The 22,624-nt window shown below is 37.0% G+C and overlaps 1 protein-coding gene across 3 annotated transcripts; it reads left to right on the plus strand.

Annotated features, from left to right (window-relative positions):
* The first annotated feature begins 2,721 nt into the window (after nucleotides 1-2,721).
* LOC133703707 (disease resistance protein RPV1-like) lies at nucleotides 2,722-7,317 on the plus strand. Of its 3 annotated transcripts, none has more exons than XM_062128321.1 (6): nucleotides 2,722-2,801; nucleotides 3,144-3,674; nucleotides 3,983-5,057; nucleotides 5,164-5,571; nucleotides 5,646-6,407; nucleotides 6,497-7,317. In XM_062128321.1, exons 2-6 carry the CDS (start codon nucleotides 3,178-3,180, stop codon nucleotides 7,187-7,189), a joined length of 3,435 nt encoding a protein of 1,144 aa, XP_061984305.1. In that variant the 5' UTR covers nucleotides 2,722-2,801; nucleotides 3,144-3,177; the 3' UTR covers nucleotides 7,190-7,317. The 3 variants fall into 3 exon arrangements, with proteins under 3 accessions (XP_061984305.1, XP_061984306.1, XP_061984304.1); XM_062128322.1 differs by having other exon boundaries at nucleotides 2,774-2,801; nucleotides 3,171-3,674; XM_062128320.1 differs by lacking the exon at nucleotides 2,722-2,801 and adding an exon at nucleotides 2,821-3,048.
* The last annotated feature ends 15,307 nt before the right edge of the window (nucleotides 7,318-22,624 follow it).

Genomic DNA, 22,624 nt, shown 5'->3' on the forward strand with positions numbered 1-22,624 from the left:
AAATTATACAAGTTTTGGATAAGAATCTACAACACGCTAAAACATCCTTCTTGACGATCCTTTATTCCGACATCATCTAGGATTCCTCGAACAATGAGATAGTAAATCGTTAACTCTTTCCCCTCATTTTGTTAGGTGCTTAGCATACTGGGTAGCTATTTCCTGGTGATTCCTCCGATCAGGTAGGCAAAAAGTAATCATTGAATTAATCAAACAGACTAAGAACACATATAAAACGAGTTAGAAAACAATCCAATAGGCTCAGGCAATGATCAACATGATACAGAGAACTTTCAACTGATATACCTGGTTGCAGCAGGATCATGGTCTTGTTTTCTACTTGTGTCTGCAATGACTACCACTTTCTTATCCAGTTCATATCCATCATTCTGAATAATGAGAAAGCCCATTTTATCAGGACACCACACATTCGGTAAATACCACCCATAAAAGCTCATGCCAGTTAGCTCACGAATATGCAACAAGGATGTCTTTTCAGTATTGATTCATGCAGAAATAAATTCTGAGTGATTTTTTTTCCACCGTTGGTAATCAATCAAATCTATATTCTATGAAACTTTCCTCATCCAGAAGCGAGTAATCTTATACATGTTCTGTAAACTCATCGTACAGTTGATTGACTGATTTTTGTGGCTCTAGAACAAGATTTGCACCAAGTCTCAATTTTCTCACCAAGTCATACTCATCCATTCAGGATGATTTTGAAGCTATTGGGTTTATACCGAGCCAGACAAGATTTACACTTAGTACAATTTACATATTTCACCATTGTATAATATGTAAAAGTTTGGGTACATCAATTTTTTTAGTATCTTAAACCAAGATATTTTATTATGAATTTTGGAATATGTAAGTTCTTTTTAGGTAACGTATTTTTAGTCTTTTCAATAATACTATTATATTTTTAGGCACTAAAATTTTCCATGCATGATGCTGAAAAATTATGTGGCCTTACCCTGTATATGCATGAATCAGTACAGAAGTTGTCTGTACTGATTCAATGGTTCGCTTGCAACCGCTGCAGGCTTAACTTCTTTCAACAATGTCTTCTTCCTACATTCCTCTCTTAATAGTGGCTTTCTCAGTTTTTCTTGGGGGAACAAGTACAAATTGACCAAACAAGTTTGTTTCTTGTCCTCAGCACGGATGTGTTTAGAAAGATGCAAAATGTAAAATTTCTCCAGCTAAATTACACAAGTTCTACGGAAGTTATGACCACTTTCCCAAGAATTTGATGTAGTTATGTTGGCATGGATTCCCTTTGAGATCCAAACCAAAGCAGTTTTGCTTGGAGAAGCTTGTGGCTCCTTATCTAATCCAGAACTAGTCTAATTGTTGCTTGGAAAGGCAAACTGGTATGTATCTAGTCTCTCTATACAGCTATCTCTCTTATTTTCAATGGACAACAACTGATTTCAAGTGTTTTCACAGTCTCTTCCAAAATTTAAAATTCTTGATCTCCGTTGCTCATTTTATAAGTTCTGCTTTATTTCAACTCTTCATTTTTGTTCTAGAAAATCATCCCTTTGCTCATTTTATAAATTCTGCTTTGATGGAACAGATAGAACTTTAGGGCAACAGATTCAATGCTGTCCTTGAATATGATGAAAATGAGATGTTAAGGTGGTTTCACGAGGAGGAAGAACAGGAGCAGCTACTTTAGAAAGAGTATGTAGAGTACTTGTCATTCAAAATATCCTCACCAGCTGCGCACCGGATATGTGGCTTTGATCTATTCACATGGTTTTCTGCCATGCCAGTATGCAATCCTTATCGTCTTGTAGAGTCTGGGTTTCTTACCCCTTAATTTTTCGATAGAATTTTTGGCCGAAATGATGTCAATAGCCATCAACTTCTCTTCTTTTTCTAACTTGATTCTTACTTCAGGATGTCACCACTAGCCATCAACTTGTGGAATTTATTTTCTAACTTTTTTCTTACTTCACCAGGTCAATAGCCGTCAACTCCCGGCACCAAAACTTTCCATGCATAACTGGTCAAGCCTAGACATTCCGACTTTCTGCTTCCGGCATTAATTAGCCATGGAAAATTCCTCACGCGGAAACGTTCCATACCATAGAGAGAGTGGACTTGAAGGGATGACTTGTCTTAAAATTACAATCCACCCTTTCTCTCTCAATTTTAAAACCATTCGCCCATGTATTGGGCCCAGTTGTAGACTTGTTCTGATTACATAAGGGTGTGTTTAGTATTATGTTTTGAAAATGTTATTAAATTAGTATATCAAAAATAATTTCAGGTAATTGTGTTATTCAATTAACTTAAATATTTATTTGAAAATGTGTTTGTGGTTATTTTTTAAAGTATTCTTTACTTGAAAATATTTTAAAATAATTTTTTTTATTTTTAAAAAATTATTTTTGATATCAGCGCATCAAAATGATTTGAAAACACTAAAAAAAATTAATTTAAAATAAAAAAAATAAAAAAATTTAAATTTTTTTAGAAATGTTTTGGAAACACAGAAACAAATATAATCTAAGTCAATTATTTTATAAAAATAAATTATTTTATAAGAACCGTGTGAGTTGATGGGAGAGATTATGTGTTGTGTGTGTGTCTCATGTCCCTTTTGGTAATTATAGCAAGAATTACAGGCCCTAGTAAACGCGTGATAAATGATTTGAGCAAATTAAATAAAAAAAAGGGTCCTCACGCGGGAAATGGCCCATACCACAACGACTTGTAAGGCTCAGTTGAAAGCATAAAATTGATGACCTGATAAGAGAACATCAGCGAAGGGAAAGTGAAGATTTCAGGTACTCTCTCTCTCTCTCTCTCTCTCTCTCTTATCTCTTTTAGTATTATGTTATATTGTGGAATGCAACTCTGCTGTAACTGAGAATCACTTAGATTAATTCACTGTTAGAAACTAATTATTTATTATCTCATCAACCGATTTTGTTGGTTCAGCATAGAGATTTATCATGTATACAAATATTTTTCTGAAAGGGCATGGAGGAGTTGATTGCTGGGAAATAACTTGAAAATTGTTTTAAAGAAAAAGTAAGATAATAATATATGAATGCTTCAGCTTATTGGTGTGCTATCGATCTTGAACTATCGACTTGAATCCCGCAACTCCTTTTTTTTTTGTTCAGATCTTTGAAAAGTCTTATCTTTGCTAGACTCGAAATGGCTGCTGGGAAATATCAAGAATCCTACTCTTCACGGTTTTCTTATTGTAAATATCAAGTGTTCTTGAGTTTTAGAGGTGAAGACACCCGCAAGAACTTTACCGATCACCTCTACAAGGCCCTGGTTGATGCAGGGATTCACACATTTAGAGATGATGATGAAATTCGGAGAGGAAAGAATATAGAGCTGGAGCTCCAGGAGGCAATACAACAATCAAAAATAGCGATAATCGTGTTCTCCAAAAACTATGCTTGGTCGAGATGGTGCCTCGATGAACTCGTAAAGATCATGGAATGTAAGAGGAATGGTGACTGCATAGTTTTCCCAGTATTCTATCATGTGGATCCATCTGAAGTCAGAAATCAAACTGGGAGCTTCGCTGCAGCATTTGTGGAACATGAAAAGCACTACAAGGAGGAGATGGAGTGGGTGAATGGGTGGAGGATTGCTTTGAAGGAAGTTGCAAATTTAGCTGGAATGGATTTAGGAGATGGGTAAGTTATATCTGTTGATGAAACTATACGTAGCATAAGACAAAAAATGCTGGTCGTAAACTCTTAATTTCTTTCAGTTAAGTGTACTGATAAGAAAACATCCAAGAAAAAAAAAACTTATGATTTCTTCTTCTTCTTCTTTTTCGATCATGATTTGGTTTTAATAGGTGGTGATAACGCACCTACAAATTTAACTATCAATCATGGACACGCAACCCGATTTAATTTCTTAGCTAAATGTTGTTTAGTTCTATCCTTTATAGAGAGGCTACTAATTATCCCACGTTGTATTTTACTTTTTGATGTAGGTACGAGGCACAGTTTGTCCAATCTATTGTGGAGAATGTCTCAAAGAATTTGGATCCAAAAATATTTCATGTCCCCCTTCATTTCATTGGAAGAGGTCCTCTGGTACAATATATCAACTCATGGTTGCAAGATGGAACCCATGGTGCTGCCATTGCTTTACTCTATGGAATTGGTGGAGTTGGAAAGACAGCCATAGCTAAGAGTGTTTTTAACCATAACTATTATAAATTTGAAGGAAAGAGCTTTCTATCAAATTTTAGGTCAAAGGATATAGTTTGCCTACAGAGGCAACTTCTTTTCGACATCCTAAACAAGACTGTTGAGATAAATGATCCTGATGAAGGAATTCTGAAGATTAAGGATGCATTATGTTGCAGAAGAACTCTTATTGTTCTAGATGATGTGGACAAAAGGGATGAATTCAATAAAATCATTGTCATGCAAAATTGGCTTTGTAAAGGAAGTAAAATCATTGTAACAACCAGAAATAAGGGTCTGTTTTCAGCTAATGATATTCAGTGGATCCGGTACAAAGTTGAACTGCTAGATGATGAAAAATCACTTGAGCTTTTCAGTTGGAATGCCTTTGGACAAGCTAACCCTGTTGATGGTTTTGTGGAAGACTCTTGGAGAATAGTACATTATTGTAATGGACTTCCATTAGCTCTTGGAGTTATTGGCTCTTCATTGTCCGGAAAAGGAAGAGAAATATGGGAAAGCGCATTAAAACAAATGGAAATGATTCCTAATTTTAATGTTCAAAAGGTTCTTCAAATAAGTTACGACTTTCTTGATGGTGATTATCCGAAGAACTTATTCCTTGATGTCGCATGTTTCTTCAATGGAATGGATGTGGATGATGCAGTTAGGATACTGGATGGGCTCGATAAAGGTGCAAGATTTGGGATTGACAATCTCAACGATAGATGTCTTGTTGAAATCAACAGTGATCAAAGGTTGTGGATGCATCAACTAGTAAGAGATATGGGTAGGGAAATTGCTCGTCAAGAATCACCCAATTGTCAAAGAATATGGCATCATGGGGATGCTTTTACAGTATTGGAAGGAACTACTGTAAGTAGCTGAATTTTTTTAAATATCTACTTAAATGGTTTGTGGTGCCTTGACATATTCATTCATCTACTTTCCTTTCTCAAGTACTTTTAATATTATTATGCAGGATGCTGAAAAATTGCGTGGCCTTACCATTGATATGCATACATTAATGGAAGATCATTATGCAGAAGTTGTCTGTACTGATTCAATGGTTTGTCGCAAGCGCCGCAGGCTTAACTTCTTTCAACAATGGCTTTCCGATTTTTCTGATGGGGGAAAATTACAAACTGGCCAAACAAGTGTGTTTCCCATCCTCAGCACGGATGCTTTTAGAAAGATGCCAAATGTAAAATTTCTCCAACTAAACTACACTAATTTTCATGGAAGTTTTGAGCACTTTCCCAAGAATTTGATATGGTTATGTTGGCATGGATTGTCTTGGAGCTCCATACCAAATCACATATGCTTGGAGAAGCTGGTGGTTCTTGATCTATCCAGAAGTTGTCTAGTTGATGCTTGGAAAGGCAAACCGGTATGTATCAAGTCTCTCTATAGCTATCTCTCTCGTTTTCAATTGATAACAACTAAATTCATGTATTTTCACAGTTTCTTCCAAAGTTGAAAATTCTTGATTTCCGTCACTCTCGTGATCTCATTAGAACCCCAGACTTCTCGGGTCTCCGAGGCCTTGAAAAGCTAATACTTGAAGACTGCATCCGTTTGGTTCAAATTCACGAATCTATTGGTGATTTACAAAGATTGTTGATCTTAAATCTAAGAAATTGTACAAGTCTTATGGAGCTTCCAAAAAAAATGAGTAGATTGAATTCACTTCAAGAGCTGGTTTTAGATGGTTGCTCAAATCTTAACAGCCTGAATATGGAGTTAGAGCATCATCAGGGGCGCAAGTTGCTTCAAAGTGAAGGAATTGTTGCAAGTACATCATTCATTTCATCTCTTCCATTGAAGCTATTGTTTACCTCTAGGTTTTCAACGCGGAAAATGTTGAGATTTACCTTGTTTTCACTGCCACGCTTCTTGGAGAGTCTAGATTTAAGTGGAACTCCAATTCGTTTTCTTCCAGAAAGCATCAAGGATCTTGGTCTACTCAGACATCTATATTTAAGAAATTGCAAAATGCTTCAGGCACTCCCAAGGTTTCCATCCCATTTGGATTCGTTAGATGTGTCTTTTTGCTATTCACTGCCAAGATATAAAAATCTAAGCAGTTGGACTGAAAGAGATGGTTGTGCTCACTTAGTCGAGTTCCAAGATGGGATAAAGCAAGAATTAATCCAAAAGTTTGACTCTCACGTGTTCAGAATAATGGAAACGATTAGTGCTCAAATACAGACATCGAGTTTTCAGGTCCTCCCTCACCCATTTTATTGTTTTGGAAATCTACATTTGAATATTTTTCTTTTGCTCATTTTATAGACATTGTTTTGGTGGTACAGATAACATTTATGGATGGCATATTCAACGTTGCCGTATCTCTATTTGATGAAGATGAGATGTTAAGGAGGTTTTGTGCGGAGGAAGAAGAGGATAAATGGCTAATTCAGAATGAGTTTGTTGATAACTTTTCATTCAAAATATCCTCATCACCTCCTGCGCACCGGATATGTGGCTTTAATCTGTTCATAAGTTGTGTGACGTCAGCATACCGTGGCTTTAGTAATGTTTATATTGAAATCAGAAACAATACCAGTGGCCAGTCCTTGCGTCGTCAAGTCCTTGTCTTAGATATGCGTTTCGATGATGAGGTTCGTGCAAGCCAATCGCTAAGCCACTGGAAATTAGGGAGCGATGATCCTGCATTTGATAGTGGTGATGACGTGACAATTTCAATGGTTGTCACGTCAGCTAGTCAAATAAGGACCGTTGGTGTACAATGGTTGCATGGAGAGGAAGGAAAGGATGAAGTTATCAATGCCCACAACAGTAGCGATGATGATGATGATGCAGCACACGCAGCCAAAGTAGAAATAGCTTCTCGTATTTTTAGAAATTATTATTGTGGTTTCCATGGTAATAGAAATTATTATTGTGGTTTCCATGGTTACCATTTTAAATACAGTTCTCGCAATTTCACTTATTGGAATTTTGCAAAAAATTATTTCAACCGTAAGGGGGTTTTGTATCTCTAGTAATCTTCCTCCTTTCTTTCTCTAGCATGAGATATTTTATTTATAAATATTTGTAAGGGCTTTCATATTCAAAAATGTAATATGATATTATTTTATTAATTTGTATTTATAATAAGACACATTAAATATCTTATTTTATATGTTAACCTTTTATTGACCAAAATATATGTAAATGTTTATTTTTTTTCATGTTATTTTATCTATTTTATTTCATCTTTTTATGTAAAAAATAAAATAAAAATAACACATAATAAAATTTAATTAGAATTTTTTTTTGTTTCTATATATACCCTCTCGTAACACGTTTACTTGTAATAAAAAATAAATAAGCATGTTTGACTAAGAGGATTTTATAATTTAAATATATTTTATTTTAATTAAAAATTGAATTGATTTTATTGAATTTTCACAATAAATTAATATAGATATTTTTATTGTAAAAATAAAATATAATAATTGTTGCTACCTAATTTTTGACCTATATTTTTGATAAATTTTCAGAAAAAATCAAAAAAGGCAAAAAACAATGAAAAGCCCAAAATTTTGATTTTTGATATATTTGCATCATTTTTAGCATTTTCGAAGTCATCTCAGAAAAATTTAAATTTTCAAAGGTATTTGAAACGCGTTCAACTGTTAACGCGTCAATTTTACAATCACTGATTTTTTTTATTGAGTCGACTTTGATATTGCTCGTTTAAAAAAAAGTACAAAAAATATCAAAAATTGAAATTTACAAAAGGAAAAAGAAAGAAAGAAAAAGGAAAAGTTGAGGGACTAGTTTGAAAACCTAACAAACTTTATCCTATAAATACTAAGCTACAGTGAAAAACTGAGGGGAAGAAAATGGGTGGGGGAGAGACGGAGAAAATAAACTAGGGGGGGAAACAATAAAAAGCTATCACTCTTCTCTATTTTGGACAAAAAGCCGCCGCCCCCTCCCTTGATCAAAAACCAGAGAAAACCCTCGGGGGGGGGGGGGGGGGGGTCTTTTTGATTTTTTTGGTTTCTTCTCCTTTCAGCCGGGGAAGTCTTCTCTCCCTTCAAAAAAAAATGGAAACAAACCAAAGCCCCCATTTTTTTCCTCTTTCCCTGTTGAATCGGCTGGCCCCTCTCCCTTTGAAACCAAAAACTTGAGCCGCTCACACACAGAGCCTTCCCTTGACAAAGAGCAAAGGAGCCATTCCCCTCTCTTGGAGCAAAAACAGAGAGAACCAGGGGCGGCCGCAAGCCTCCCTGTCTCTGTTCACAAAGGCCAAACCGGGGCAGGCGCCCCCTCCTTCATCAAAATTTTTCTCTTATTCTCGCCAGCCAGGAGCAAGGCTCCCTCTTCCCCACAGACCGGTCCTTCCTTTTCCAGCAGCCGATCTTCCCTCTCCCTCCATTCCCCCCCGTTTCAGCCGATTGAAACCTCCCAGCTGGGAATGCCATCTATTCCCTCATCAACAGACTTTCAGACCCTCTCTCGGCCAACCACCATCAACCAGCCAACAGCAGCATCGTCCCTTCTCCAGCAGCTCATTACAGAGACAGCGAGGAAATGAGAAGGGAGGCCAGAGGATAGTGAAGAAGGGGCAGAAAACCGAAGCTTGGATGGGCGCCGATCTCACAACCATGGCAGCGGTGGACAACACCGCCGTGGCAGAAATGAAATGGGAGGAGGGAAGTTGCCGATCCAGCCATCCACACGCCTGGTCTGTTGGCGGCGCGTGCAACGCCCGGCTCCAGATTTGGCAGATCTGAAGGAAGAGAAGCCGGACTTAAAACAAAGAAAGAAAAGCTGCAACAGACTTGCTTGCTGTGTTTTTGTTGTTTTGCAGGTAACGGCGTTGTCACCGCCGGCAAGGAAAGTGAAGAGGGGAGGAAGCCGTTTTGGATCTCCCATGTAGCCGGTCTTTTCGCGGCGGCGCGTGGAAGTGTGTGTTTGTATTTTTTATTTATTTATGTTATTGAATTATAAAAATAAAAAAGGATAAAAATAATTAATTGTTTAATTTGAATATGATTAAATATCTCAAGGATAAATAAAATCATGTTATATTTTCCATGAAAATGTAAGAACATGTTTTTACATATATTCTGGGATTTAATGACTGATTTATTAAAATCTTAGAATTTGATTAATATTTCAAATTTTCAAATCACATCAAATCGCAAAGCAGCTTACCTCAGGTAGGGTGTGCTAGGGGTGCTAATACCTTTCCTAGCCACAATCAGTCCCTAACTTTTGAATCTTTGACAACGACCAGTAAATCCGGGTTTCCTAGTAACCCTCAATGAAATACTAGGTGGTGACTCCCAAAGAACCACTCAAGCAAACATAACGAAAAATCACTGAATCGCTGCGCGGGGGACGTGCGACATAATGGCGACTCCACTGGGGAAAGGTAATGTTTTCAACATTATTGGACTAAGCTTTGTGTTTTTGATGTGTTTAAATTCTTTTGCCTTTTGTCTTATTTTATTTCTGTTTTATTCATGCATTGTATAGAATTCTCTTATGCATCACAAGCTTTAATTTTTAAAAGCACACACAAGCTTTAGGTTAGGTGGGGGACTAACAGCTTACCTTACGACTATTAGTCAAGGTTTAAGTTTGTGTAAACCCCAACTCTTCGTTGAGTGCTTAAACTGTTAGTGATTGGTATATGTGTCATCCCATTATCTGCTGAGCCCCCATATTGCCTTCACGAGGGTGATCACTGGGACAACAAGAGACCCTTTTTAGAGACCAAGTAGTAAACCTACCTTTTGTCTCACATAAAAAGATTAGAACCTGCCTTTAGGATGTATGCTCCGTTTTGCATCTAAGCAAGCTCTTCTTGAAGCATCTTGAATTCAGGACTTATGGGGGATATAATGGTCATCACTCAAGAAATTTCTATTGTAGAGTTTGAGCAAGAATAAAAATTCTTGTCTCATCATGCAAGAGTTATGACTATATGTCACCCGTCGAGGGGCAAGCTCATCATATAGATTACATGTCATGCATTTGCACCAGGATGAAAATAGGTCCCCCAAATAAGCTTTGCTACCCCTGATTGAAAAACGATGATGACAAATGAAGAAAGGGGTCAGAGAGAGGGTCATTGTCAAAAGAAAGTTGAGAGCATCAAAGGTGCAGTGGCTAGACTCAAATCTGCTTGAACAAGTGTTGAGCATCAAATGGAAAGGGAATGTCTGCACAGTCTTCTGTGGGAACACTGCTTGTCCACATCCAATTGAAGTTGCTCCTCTCTTTTCAGTAATGAACAATAGCAGCAATGCCTCCAGTCATAAGCTAATGACAACCTTGGTTCTTGCATCGGATGTTGACCTGAAAAAATGGAAGCAGACATTGAACTTTAACGTGGCAGAGCTCTCTCTACAGAAATCTGTTTGTGGCTCTGCAAGTGGGGAATGCAAGAGGGGATATAGTAGTTTCAGACGATATGAAAATTTACCCCACCAGTTTCAGCATCGAAAAACTGTAGTAGGCAGAAAAGCCAGACCTGAGCTAGAAAACAAGAGCAAATATAGAACTTCACCGTGGTAGAGCTCTCTCTGCAGAAATCTATTTGTGGCTCTACAAGTGGAGAATCCAAGAAGGGATGCAGTAGTTTCAGATCATCTATAATTTTCTCCCATCAGTGTTAGCTTGAAAACACAAAAGTAGGGAAAAGAGACAGACTTGGAATGAAAAAACAGGAAGAAGACTAAAACTTCAATAGAGCAGAACTCCCTCTACAGGTGGTTGTTTCCTGCACCGTCAGTGGTGAATCAAAGAGGAAATAGAGGAATTTCAGACTCATCAGTTTCTCCTCCAATAAAGACAATGCGTCAATTCACACATCGGTAGTGGCAGTGCTGTATTTTTTGGGCGCTTCCAAGATTACCAAGCTGTTGAAAGGTTTCCAACAACCCTCAACCAACCACAACAACATTGGAATATTTACATGAAGTTGTGGATTGCCAAAAGAATTGAGCTAGCTATCAAGATGGGAAAGATTGAAGGCTCTACCGTGGATTCCAGAACTGTAAAGAGAGTTGAATCAGAAGATGACTCTCAATTGAGAAACCTCAGTCATTTTGCCTAGCCAAGTCTCGCTGTATCATCAGCCACTCCAATGTCTTTGCCAAAGATTGACATACCTCTGTCACTCAAGTTTGCCTAACAGCATCTGCCAGGTTCCAAACATGTTGCCCCGACTTCGACAAATAGCATGCAACCACCATGGTATAATTCAGACGAGATGTGAATACCTCGGTGGGTTCCTGGACCGTTTCAATTGAACAGATGCAAGAGTTTCAAGAATTGAGCCGAGGTTGTGAAAGACGATGTCATCGATCATATTGTCGCCAGCACATCCTCAGAATGACGAGTGATCGAAATTGCTTGGCAAAACATAGATATTGCCAGAGTAGCTGATCCAAGAAGGGGTTAAACTGTCAAGCATCTTTGTCATGGATTTTTGCCATTTTGCATTTTTGTTTTGGGATCACATCTCATCCTTCAACGAAACATGTTGTTTATTTGTCTTGTTGTTGTTTTGAAATCAAGAGATGCTTCTTTCAAAGTGTATTTTGATAAAATATTTTTGATCAAACTCCAACATGCAAAGTTTGATCCTGAAGACTAAAAGTGTTTTGATTACAGAAATGACTCGATGCTTAAAAATGATATGAGGTGACCAAACAATTTTGAACTCATACCTCCTAAAACTGAACCACACATTATATAGCTAAGTTTTAGCAGTATGCATAATGACATGTAGTGGATTCGGTAGCTATGGACTCGTGAATCATTGACTCTTACAAGTCCCAATCATTACACTGGATGAGATCAAAATTTATCGATTCTAACCGACCTTACTTGAAATGAGAAAAGGTCATCTTTGTTATCCTTTCACATTTCTTGAAATATTTTCCCTTGCAGTCCCATTTTGAGTCTGGTAAAATATTTTCTTTCAAAAAGAAACCCTGACTAGGATCACACCCTACACTGGGGGCAAATGAGAGATATTTTGAAGACACTGATAGGATTAATGGATAAAAGAAAGGCTTAGAACAAAAGTCCAATGATTAAGAAAGGGCTAGAAGAAAAAAGCCATAGATTGAGGGCCATCCAAGAAAACTTTGAGGAAGGCTATGTAAAAGCAACAAAAAAAAAGAGTGGAATGGAAAGAGAATGCCTATCAATTCTAAGAAGGGCAAAAGAGGTTTCAATTGAAGAAAGACACAGCAAATACCAAAAGTCAAAAAAAAAAATTCAAGCTTCATGTCTTTTGGTGTGTCTATGGTAAAGCCTCTAATGTCTTCAAAAAGATTAGATTGATTATTCATCAAAGAAAAAGTGGATTTGCATTATACCTTATGTTAAGAGAATTCTGATCTTTGAGATTAACAATGTCATATGTCACTTTCTCTACTATGACAACAAGAGAAAGAGAGTTGATGAATAGTTGATGTTGATCCTAGGTCTTTGAAACCCTCAAACACCTTTTGAGCCTGTAAATTTCCTTTTTTTCATAAGCCATGAACTATAGCCTGCATTACGTGCTTTAAAAAGCCCTTTTTAATCAAGTAAGCAATTTGAACCGATATATGGCGATCTCAAAACTTGAAGAGCTTTTCCATAAGAGTCGTGGCTTCATGAATTAAGCTACTGGTTATTATGCATGCTGATAAAATTGGTGCTAAAGAGAAAACAATCTTTCTTGATGAATCCTCAAGTTTTGACTTGAGCCTTTTGTTTTCCTTGAAATTCACAGAAGGTCACCTCATCAAAGACCACCAAAAGATATACCCATGATCAAAGTTTAAAATTGACACAAAGAACCATGAAAAAAGTCATTTTAATCTTAGAACGAGTCAATTTCTGTTTTCAAAATACAAGACAATCAAATGATTGCATATTTTGAATAGCGTGTGTTGGATCTTTGACCAAACAAGCTTGATTTCCAAAAACACTTTTCAAAATTGACATCTTTCTGATTTCATTTCAACAACTAGACTTGAATAGACATGATCTTTGAAATATGAGATTTGATTCCAGAACAAGAAAGATTGTCAAACAAAAACATCGATTGAGTTTGCAAAATCCCTGACAGAAATGACATCAACACTTCTCGAGACCCCTTGAAAAGTTGACCACTTGGGGGCAATACAGTGGACCCTGAGAAGAAAAACAAACAGTATTCAGATCAGCTGGGGGCAAAGAAAGAATCGAACGATGAGTTGGCAAGGTCCATCAAAGTCATTCCTGGTGATTACAAAAGCCATTTGGTTATAGACAGAAGAACAAGCATGTTCAGATCAACTTGAGGGCAATGGTGTTCAAAGAAAGATAATCAGATGAACAAGCAAACTCAAATCATATTAGGGGCAATGTTGGTCAAAGACAATCCCAGCAGCAATTGATGAGCAGCGTTGCACTTAAAGGATATCTTCATATCTTCATCTTGGTTTATCATCTCCAACATGGCTACGAATTTTGAACGATGTTATCGCATAGTCGCATTTGAATGAAGTTGGAAGGATGCACCCACTAAAACTGACCGTGGGATCATTTGTTTTGAAGCTCAAATGCGCACTTCATCGCATGAATATGGGTGATGAACATCATTGATGATGCCAATGCATTTCTTTTCATGATCTGATTTGACAAGCTGAGAGGAATCCATGGAGAAGAACATTGAGCTTACAACGATGAGCCTTTTACTGTAAGTTATGAGATGCATGTCTGGATGATTTGGCAGTCCCATGAAGGCTGATGATAACATACTTGAAGGGTATGTTTCAACTGGAGGCAGGTTCATGACTGGTTGACCACCTTGATGGGTGTTGGCATGATGCACACAATTAATCAGAGGATAATTCTCAGAAGAATCCAGGAGAGAAAATTCTTCATGATGAATCAAGCAGCACCACACTCGGGGGCATAGTCAAGCTTGATAAACAGCGAGAGCAGTAATTGTCGTGGACAGCCTAGGATGGACACTGCACTTACATCTGAGTGATGGCTATCACATGAATGAGCCAATGCATCGAAAGAACAAAGAAAGCTTTGGAATGCAAATAAAGACACCCTAGAACGATGAATCATCAAAGAGGGGGGGTCTTATTCACGGGGAGAAATTTTACAAGGGGAAAAGGGCAGCCAACAAAAGAAAAACCAAAAAACCTAAAAAAGATTTACCCCCTGCAGCCGCCTAAAAAAAAACGAGAGAAAAAGAGAACCGAGGCTTTCATCTTCCCCAAGGCAACCGCCACCCTCTGAAACCAAGAGGGTCGCCCCTCCCTTTGAAAAAACCAGCAAAAGCTCCTTTTCTCCTTAGCCGGCCACACTCCCAGCCAGCAAAAAGGCCGCTCATTTTCTCTTCTGAGCTCTGACCGAAACACAGAGGGAGCCCTGTTTGCTCTTGAACCACCGCCTAACCTTTCCTTCTCCTTTCAGCCCTTCCACTGACAGTAACAGTGAAGCAACACTGACAGACTGGACTACCCCGCCTAAAGACAGCCATCTGCCCTTCTTTTTGGCAAAGAAGAGAACCAGAGAGCAAAGGGGCGTCGCTGGAGTCTTCACTGTCATCGACCATTCCTTTCCCATTTCCAGCCTCAGCCTCCCTACCTCTGCCAAAAACAAAGCCGTTGTCCAGCAGCGACGCCCCCTGCTCCATTTCCCTCACAAACCAGCCACACCTAGAACCGGAGAGCCAAAGGGAGGCCGCCGCTCCTATTTATTTCGCTGTCTTCATCTCCACCAGCGACCGAAACAGGTTCCCCCCCCCCGTCATTCGGCCTCCAATAGCAGCGGCAAACAACAGCATCCAACAAGCCACGACCCTCCACCTCTCTGTAACGGACCTTGGCCTAGCATAGCAGCTTCAGCCCTCACCCTAGAGCCATCAGCCACCAGAAGAAGGAAGAAAGAAAGAAAAACAGATTCGAAAGAACCAGATCTTAAAAAGGAAGGAGGGAGAAGCAGATCTGAAAAAAAGAGAACCGGAAACTTTGGTTGTGTTTTTCTTGTTTTGCAGGTCACACCGGCGAGGACGGGGAGAGAGGAGGAAGCCGTTTCGGACATCCCTGTCGCCGGTCTTTTCTGCGGTGGTGCGTGAGCAGACGCGCCGCCAGTGACGGCCGCGCATGGAGGAGACGCGCCGCCACTGCTCCACAGTTCCTGAGGGCCTCCTCTACGGTTCCTGGACTCTTTAGGGACCTTTTTGTAATTTTCACATGCTTGAATATGTATTTAAATTTCTGTTAAATGTTTTTAGCTTATGTTATGTTGTAAAAATTGTAACAGAAAAACATAGTAAAAAAGTGATGTGGAAGTGTGTGTTTGTATTTTTATTTATTTATGTTATTGAATTATAAAAATAAAAAAAGGCAAAAAAGAATTAAGTATTTAATTTGAATATGGTTAAATATCTAAGGACAAATAAAATCATGTTATATTTTTCATGAAGATGTAAGAACATGTTTCTGTATATATTCTGGGATTTAATAACTAATTTATTAAAATCTTAGAATTTAATTAATATTTTAATTTTTAAATCACATCAAATCGTAAAGCAGCTTACCTCAGGTAGGGTGTGCTAGGGGTGCTAATATTTTCCCTAGCCACAACCAGTCCCTTGATTTTGAATCTATGACAATGACCAGAAAATCAGGGTTTCCTAGTAACCCTCAATGAAATACTAGGTGGCGACTTCAAAGAATCAATCCAGCAAAACATAACGAAAAATCGCTGAATCGCTGCGCGGGTGACGTGCGACAGAATGACGACTCCACTGAGGACCAATCAAGCAAACATAACGAAAAATCGCCGCGCGGGGGACGTGAGACAATAATCATGAAAATTAGAAATTTAAAAATTAATTTTGATTGAAAATTATCAAATTAAAAAAGAGAATTAAAATTCAATAACAAAAGTGGAAATCGTAAAATTTTCTATGAGACTCTTTCTTTTCATAAAAAAACAGTTACTTTGAGATCTTGGTTTGAAAGTCTTGTTATCCTGAATCAAAAGACGCAATCTGTTCATGATTTCGATTAATGATCGATGCAATTGAATCAGTTTTCATACACCAGCACTGCACTGTCACCTATGACCTCAAACATTATGACCCTTTTTTATCAACATTATGAGGATCTTGGAATGTGTTATCATTTCCCTGGTTTTTGACAGCAACAGTTGTTCTAGGAGGCGCGAGAGCCACAAAGTTCTAACCACTTGGACTTTTTAATGGTTGGCTGTTATAGCTATATCATGGCATGCTCTGTTGATTTTCCCAACCCATTCTCCTGATGCAAGATCAAGTGCTAAAATTATTCCAGGTTTAAATCTTCAAGAAATTGCCGAGTATGTCTGAGGAGAAATAGACCGCAACCTCATCTTGTAGAGCATGACCAACGCCACAGAGCTGTGGTTTTGTGTAGACCCTCACAAACCCATCTTTGCTTCTTTTTTAAGAACTGAGTGGAGGAGGCGGTGGGAGTGGCCCGATGGCAGTGATGGAGGTATTAAAAGCTCGACCTGTGTTGTTGCACATACACAACGTTACCTTCTGTAGAATTTCAAACTTCTGCAATAACAGTCCCATAAGCTCTTTATTATCTGGGTAACCGCATGGCATTCTCTTGCTATAGGGAGGGTTTTTTTGTACAAAAAAAGAATAAGGAGGAATGATGAGAAACGGAAGAGCAAGAAGGGACGAAGATAAAAACAGAGAACATGGGGGAACGAAGGAGAAGACTAAAAAATACAGGGGGTGAGAAGAAACGAATGATGAGAAACAGAACCAGGTAAGGCAAACGAGCCTAACACAGAGACGAAAACGAGAAACACAGAGGAGGGAGCTTCCATTCAACCAGCAGCACCTCACGCCTTCATCACCATCGTCTTCATCCTGAGCAGAAAAACCAGAGAGAAAGCATAAGGAAAGAAACAGTCAGAGTAAAGAAAGCGAAAGGAGGAACAGAGGAAGTGTTACATAAAGCATCAAAAAGTACAAAGTCAACAGATGTTCTGCAAGATGACACTACCTCAAGACTGTTAAGATATCAAAGGCTCTGCTGCTGCCACCTGTCAAGAGAATAGAGAATACAATGGTTAGAAAGCTTATTAATATTGTTAGACAGTTAACAAAGTTTATTACTGTTGATTATATTACATAAACAAGCTTCTCACTTTTAGTTCATATAAAATAAATGAATGTAACAATGCTGGCAAACATAATAATAAATGAATGTAACAATGCTGGCAAACATAATAAGTGAATATACACAGAAACATTTTCTTCTTCCTTTGCATTGCAGTATCTCCCTCTAATTCTATCCACTTCTCTGTTCATGTCTGTGATAATTCTTGCTAGCTTATCATGATATCAGAGCTGTAACTGGTCCGATGGGATGTCTTCTGATTGTCAAGAATTATACTGGCGATCGTCTAAATTTTGGTTTGGCTGCTGAGTAGGCAAAATCTGAAGGTTATAAAGTAGAGACTGTAATTGTTGGAGATGATTGTGCTTTACCTCCACCTCAAGGCATAGCTAGACGAAGAAGGTTGACGGGACTATTCTTGTTCATAAGATTGCTGGAGCTGCAGCTACTGCTGGCCTTTCTCTTGATGAAGTTGCTGCAGAAGCGAAACGTACTTCTGAAATGGTTCTAATATCTTCCTAATCTCTGTTTCTGGCATTATTATCTTCTTATCCAAACAATTCTTTCATAATAATCGATATGTCTATTATTTGTTTGATATATTGTCAAACTGAAAAAAAAAATTCTTCTTCAATTCTTCAACTTTCTGCAAGATTCTTCCTTCTCAATCGTCGATTCTCTTCTTTTCTATCTCTTGCACTCTAAAAATGGTGACTACTTCTCAACTTCAAAGCTTCTAATATCTTGCTAATCTCTGTTTCTGGCATTATTATCATCTTATTAAACCAATTCTTTCATAATAATCAATCTGCCTATCATCTGTTTGATATATTGTTAAACTGAAAAAATTCTTCTTCAACTCTCTTCTCAAATCTATGATTCTCTTCATCTCTGTCTCTTGAACTCTAAAAATGGTGACTACTTCTCAACTTCAAATTGTTCAATCTCCTATTACCTGTTTACTTCCTACGGTTTCAATAGTTGTAACAGTCAAGCTGGATGACACAAATTATCTCATATGGAATTTTCAAATGCAAATTCTACTGGAGAGTCATGGTATTTTAGGATTTGTTGATGGATCAAGAAAGTGTTCAAATCAGTTTGATGCAGATTCTAACCTTGAAGGTGTTGAAACTGATGATCATTAGAAGATCAAAGATGCTCGAGACCATCTTTCTGCAGCAGGGGTTTACTTTGAAGATGATGATATTGTAACTAAAGGTCTTTTCACTCCTTTATTTCGGCGTTTCACTATTCCAATCTTATGCTTGGTTCCTCCAAGCCTGCGATTGAGGAGGAATGTCAAGATATCAAAGGCTCTGCTGTTGCCACTTGTTAAGAGAATAGAGAATACAATGGTTAGAAAGTTTGTTAATATTGTTAGACAATTAACAAAGTCTATTACTGTTGATTAGATTACGTAAACAAGCTTCTCACCTTTAATTCATATAAAATGAATGTAACAGTGATGGCAAACATAATAAGTGAATATACATAGAAACATTTTCTTCTTCCTCTGCATTGCAGTATCTCCCTCTAATTCCATTCACTTCTCTCTGCATTGCAGTATCTCCCTCTAATTTTATTCACTTCTTTGTTCATCTCTGTGACGATTCTTGCTAGCTTATCAAAGACAACTAAAGTAACATCCAGAATCGGAGCTCTGAAAATTAATGAAAATTATCAATGACGACATTACCATCCTCATTTGCTGTTCTCTCCAGCTGATCATCATCCCCTTGTTGATGCTCACCATTTTCCAAGACTGTGAACTCCGCAAACCTATTTGCTGCTTTCTCTTAAACAACTAAAAAACGCTCGAGTTCTCTTCCAATTTTCCGATGAACCAAGTCAACGGGAAACCTCACATACTCTTTTGACAACAGAATCCTATTACTATAACACCATGGAACCTCCATTCTTATAGAACCCCCACTCAACAAACCTCTTGTCATCAGCACATGTAAGACACCAAACATTGTGTGTTATTGAATAACCATGGCTAAAAGAGATTGCAGAACAAGACGTAGTTGTGTAGGAGGGGATGATAAGGTTTCCCTTAGAAAAAATACATTAAGGAATTAATGTGATGTTTCTATATACTTTAGTTGTTGTTATTGGAAATCCTAGTGGTAGGATCAATGATGGGGTAACCCAAATAAAAGTTGTGTTCAAGATTTAGAAAGAGATAACTAAGATAAAAGTATTGTGTTACACAAAGGATATTCATGGAGGATGATTGTTGACTGAGGTTTGAACACAAAGATAAGTTTTTGCAACCCTGAAAGACTGATGCCTAAAAGGCTTTCAATTAAAGACTTCATAAAAATAAATACAAGGACTAGAACATTTTTTCTAAAACATCAGGGACCAAAATATACACCAAATGAAATATTATGTTATAGAAGCATATTGATTTTTAAAAGCTCTGATGAAGCTAGCCAATTAAAGGATGTGGTGACTACAAAGATGCAATATACATGGATGATATTAAAATAAAAATAGTAGAAATTCTTTTAAATACAAAACAACGATTAGATGAATGTTGAGAAACAGTAAACCCTAGCTAGACTGACTATTGTATTTATAATATTTTATTGCGGTCTCCATGGCTAGGATTATTTAGATTTTGAATAATAATAATAATAATAATAATACAAGGCACAAATCCACTTAAACTAAGTCTCATTGCTTCATCTTACAAGCATCGATCGATAGCACTTGATTGTGATTGAAGCAGCTCAATATTCGTTGAAAAAAAGGGTGAGAGAAGCATCTAATAATCAAAATCAAAGTAGAATTCATGTATTTTGTCATGCAATTGATCAAAGCAACCAACGAGCCAATAATTGTGTATTTTCTTAAGTTTTTTCATATCATATTTTCTTACTTGACATTACTAAATTATGATTATACATGACTTCTTATGTAAGCACTAATTAATAAAGCCAATGTTTCCACCTAAACTGGATTTTATACCGACCAAAGTGACTATAACTAGAAGTATTTTTTTTGTTTTAAATTAATATTTTTTGATAATTTTATTAGATCATTTTAATGAATTGATATCAAAAATAATTTTTAAAAAATAAAAAAATATATTATTTTAATACATTTCTGAGTGAAAGCACTTTGAAAAGCAATTGCAATCATATTTCCAAATAGGTTAATCTGAGTTATTTAAAAAAATAATATTTTATAGTAAAAAATTATTTTTCTTAAAAAATCAATATGCTAAGAGTCTGATTTTATTCCAGATAACAAGACTATGGGCAGATCTAGATTTTTTAGCAAGTTATTTATTACATTTTTCTTTGGCCTGGAGCTGTCCAAATCCTTAGTCTACTATATTAATACATCAAATCCGTCTGAATTTATAACCAATTGTAGAACTGGTCCCTAATTTTTTGAAAGGGAATGAAATTAAATGAGAAAAGAATTGTATCATCAAAATTAGAAATTTAAAAATTAATTTTTATTGAAAATTATCAAATTAAAAAATAGAATTAAAATTCAATAACAAAAGTGGAAATCGTAAAATTTTCTATGAGACTCTTTCTTTTCATAAAAAAACAGTTACTTTGAGATCTTGGTTTGAAAGTCTCGTTATCCTGAATCAAAAGACGCAATATGTTCATGATTTTGATTGATGATCGATGCAATTGAATCAGTTTTCATATACCAGCACTCCACTCCACTGTACTTTGAAAAACTATTACAATTATATTTCTAAATAGATTAATCTGAGTTATTTAAAAAAATAATATTTTATAGTAAAAAATTATTTTTCTTAAAAAATCAATATGCTAAGAGTCTGATTTTATTCCAGATAACAAGACTATGGGCAGATCTAGATTTTTTAGCAAGTTATTTATTACATTTTTCTTTGGCCTGGAGCTGTCCAAATCCTTAGTCTACTATATTAATACATCAAATCCGTCTGAATTTATAACTAATTGTAGAACTGGTCCCTAATTTTTTGAAAGGGAATGAAATTAAATGAGAAAAGAATTGTATCATCAAAATTAGAAATTTAAAAATTAATTTTTATTGAAAATTATCAAATTAAAAAATAGAATTAAAATTCAATAACAAAAGTGGAAATCGTAAAATTTTCTATGAGACTCTTTCTTTTCATAAAAAAACAGTTACTTTGAGATCTTGGTTTGAAAGTCTCGTTATCCTGAATCAAAAGACGCAATATGTTCATGATTTTGATTAATGATCGATGCAATTGAATCAGTTTTCATATACCAGCACTGCACTGTCACCCATGACCTCAAACATTATGACCCTTTTTTTATCAACATTATGAGGATCTTGGAATGTGTTTTCATTTCCCTGGTTTTTGACAGCAACAGTTGTTCTAGGAGACGTGAAAGCCACAAAGTTCTAACCACTTGGACTTTATAATGGTTGGCTGTTGGAGCTAAATCATGGCATGCTCTGTTGATTTTCCCAACCCATTCTCCTGATGCAAGATCAAGTGCTAAAAGTATTACAGGTTTAAATCTTCAAGAAATTGCCGAGTATGTCTGAGGAGAAATAGACCGCAACCTCATCTTGTAGAGCATGACCAACGCCACAGTGCTGTGGTTTTGTGTAGACCCTCACAAACCCCATCTTTGCTTCTTTTTTAAGAACTGAGTGGAGGAGGCGGTGGGAGTGGCCCGATGGCAGTGATGGAGGTATTAAAAGCTCGACCTGTGTTGTTGCACATACACAACGTTACCTTCTGTAGAATTTCAAACTTCTGCAATAACAGTCCCATAAGCTCTTTATAATCTGGGTAACCGCATGGCATTCTCTTGCTATAGGGAGGGTGGTTTTTTTTTTTAAAAAAAAAAAGAACAAAGCAAACACAGTACATGAAGGGAAGAAAGGCAGAAGGGACGAAGATAAAAACAGAGAACAGGGAAGAACGAAGAGAAAAAAAAAAAGAAACAGAGAACAGGGGGGAACGAAGGAGAAGACTAAAAAATACAGGGGGTGAGAAGGAACGAATGATGAGAAACAGAACCAGGGAAGTCAAACGAGCCTAACACAGAGACGAAAACGATAAAGCACAGCGGAGGGAGCTTCCATTCAACCAGCAGCATCTCACGCCTTCATCACCAACGTCTTCATCCTGAGCAGAAAAACCAGAGAGAAAGCAAAAGGAAAGAAGCAGTCAGAGTAAAGAAAGCGGAAGGAGGAACAGAGGAAGTATTACATAAAGCATCAAAAAGTACAAAGTCAACAGATGTTCTGCAAGATGACACTACCTCAGGACAACTAAAGTAACATCCA

Source organism: Populus nigra, chromosome 9, assembly GCF_951802175.1.
Source record: "Populus nigra chromosome 9, ddPopNigr1.1, whole genome shotgun sequence".
Classification (NCBI taxonomy): domain Eukaryota; kingdom Viridiplantae; phylum Streptophyta; class Magnoliopsida; order Malpighiales; family Salicaceae; genus Populus; species Populus nigra.